Source organism: Elaeis guineensis, chromosome 5 (genome assembly GCF_000442705.2).
Source record: "Elaeis guineensis isolate ETL-2024a chromosome 5, EG11, whole genome shotgun sequence".
Taxonomy (NCBI): domain Eukaryota; kingdom Viridiplantae; phylum Streptophyta; class Magnoliopsida; order Arecales; family Arecaceae; genus Elaeis; species Elaeis guineensis.
In genome coordinates, this window is record NC_025997.2 from 22883286 (window position 1) to 22885663 (window position 2378).

At 43.9% G+C, this 2378-nt stretch overlaps 1 protein-coding gene across 1 annotated transcript; it reads left to right on the top strand.

Annotated features, from left to right (window-relative positions):
- Nucleotides 1-1075: 1075 nt before the first annotated feature.
- Nucleotides 1076-1934, top strand: LOC114914233 (RING-H2 finger protein ATL2-like). Its single transcript, XM_029264941.2, has one exon. The coding sequence runs from the start codon at nucleotides 1244-1246 to the stop codon at nucleotides 1751-1753; it is 510 nt and encodes a 169-aa protein (XP_029120774.1). The 5' UTR covers nucleotides 1076-1243; the 3' UTR covers nucleotides 1754-1934.
- Nucleotides 1935-2378: the final 444 nt, after the last annotated feature.

Here is a 2378-nt window from a genome sequence, read left to right on the forward strand (position 1 = left end):
GGTTGGGCAATCTGTTCTAGATGTGCTTTTAGAGCGCCGATCCTCCATTATGTTGGCGTAGATGGGCGCAGATCCTCCATGGTATCGTGATGCAGTGTATGGTATGGTGCATCATACGTACCGTCCATCATATGATGGACAGCTGTATGTCATCGTGTATATGTGCACATAAGTGTCGCACACCATCTATCATACGATAGACGATACGTGCAATATACTGCAATATACGGTGTAGATAAATTTTTAGAACAATGATTCTCTATAGTGTATGTGTGGCATGATAGAATTCTGCACAATTAATGTGGATGGTCACCATTAATGAATGGATGGCCATTAAACAAGACTGTCTGCCAACACATGTTGGTTTATATACGGTGTATGTTGTTTAATAGCAGGCATGGCATTCTATGATGCCACACGGCAAAAGATCCTAATTGATGTTTTTAATAGAGTGCAGATTCTTCGCTGTGCACATTATGCACTACATGGTGCAATATATCGTGCACACCGTCTACCACACGATGAATGATTGCGTGCGGCTGTCCATCATCCAATAGGTGATGTGTGCTGTGCATTATACCGCGTGGTGCACATTAGGGGATTCGTACTTTTTTTAATATTATTTGTAGGGCTTTCGGATGTGCTAGCTATCCTCAAGTGGCCAACTTAGACTAGCTTGTCAGTGCAATGAATGGTTGCGCATGGCTGAACGCGACGTACGTCGCACAATCCGCTGCACACGCAACCGTCCATCATACAATGAACGGTGCACTCTATGCATCATACCGCGCGGTGTACAATAGAGAATTCATGCTCTTTTTAATACTATTCGCAGGGCTTTCAGATGTGCTAGCTTCCCTCAAGTGGCCCACTTGGGCTAGCTGGTCAATGGCTTATTTTTCATCAAAATAAAGGTTTTTGGATGATAAAACCAGTGGCGCAGCGAGGCCTATTCATTTTATGTTTTACAGACTATAAACCACTTGGTTCTTTTGGACTCCTAAATATGTTATTCAACTTCCATGTGACCCTCCGTTGCAGAAAAACGCCGTGCTATAAGGGTCAAATGAAGCCTAAGGTCATTTAGCTAAGTTGGTAAGCAAGATGAAAAAGAGAAAGACCTCCTCCTCCTAAGCCTTTTTCTTATTTGGCTCTCCTATTGTCATTTGTCAGACCTCCTCTTACCACCCTCAAGACGTTCTCTCTTTCATCCAAACCCAAAGCACAAACACAACCAAGCGGCATGAAGATGGCAAGGCCAAGTCGAACGCTATCAGCTAGCCCGAGCCCCAGTGGCCCTCCCCCGTCCGAGCACGCTCATGGGGCAGGCCACAGCCGAGTGTTGTACCCTCTTCTCTTGGCCCTCAACATACTCCTCATCTTTCTCTTCTACTTTGGCATCTGGCATTTCTTCTGCAAGAAGGACCAGCGAGTAGGTGACACCAACGCTGCCACCACCTCTTCCTCCACTCCCAGTTCTCCCGGTCCCCATGCAAGAAACGGCCGGAGGCTGGATTCCCGAGTCCTCTCGTCGTTGCCGATCTTCGTCTACACCATCGGCGGCGAGGAGAAGATGGAGTGCGCTGTGTGTTTGATGGAGTTCAAGGAGGGCGAGAATGGCCGGCTGCTGCCGAGGTGCAACCATCGCTTTCATACGGAGTGCGTTGACATGTGGTTTCAGAGTCACACCAGCTGCCCTCTTTGCCGGGCTTCTGTCGAGTCCAGTGCTCCGGATTCTGGCGCGGCGGTGTGAATCGTGTTATCTACGTCGCCGGCGAGAAATTGTACGTTTGACTTGAGCTCTTTCCGGTCCAGCTGGAATTGTTCTGTAGATTTCTTTATCTTTTTTTTTATTTTCCCCATTTTGTACACGAACTGACGGCTGTAAAACGAGCTTGCATCTTAAAAATATGTGGGATATCAACAGGGTAGGTTGTGAATTGAATGTTTTTAAATTTAAAAAGATTTCTTTATCAAAAAGGTCAATGCTTCGATGTTTTGAAGTTACACATATTTATAAAGAATCACGCAGTGCTGTCGGTTGGATAGTGATATACGTTGCTAATTATATTGGATCCACATTATAGACGACTTTGTTAGATTTTCTCCTGAACTTTTCAGTATTTTTATGTGCTGATTTTCACTGATGTTTTTGTTCTAGATTAGTTTAATAAATCTAATTTGTCAAAAAAATATATATTTAATTAGAAGGCTCTCCACCGATAAAAAACAAAAGTAAAGTCAACAAATTTTTTTTTATTAGGTAGAAAAAGAATTTCTTTAGAGATGCTGATCAGGATCGAGAGGTGCAAACTTGGGAGTCTACGAAGGATTGGATGCAGGTTAGACTAAGATCATAAATCACAGTCTATAAGTCT

Bases quoted from the DNA above. Each gene is read 5' to 3' on its own strand.
- LOC114914233 (XM_029264941.2), top strand. From the start codon at position 1,244: ATGAAGATGGCAAGGCCAAGTCGAACGCTATCAGCTAGCCCGAGCCCC.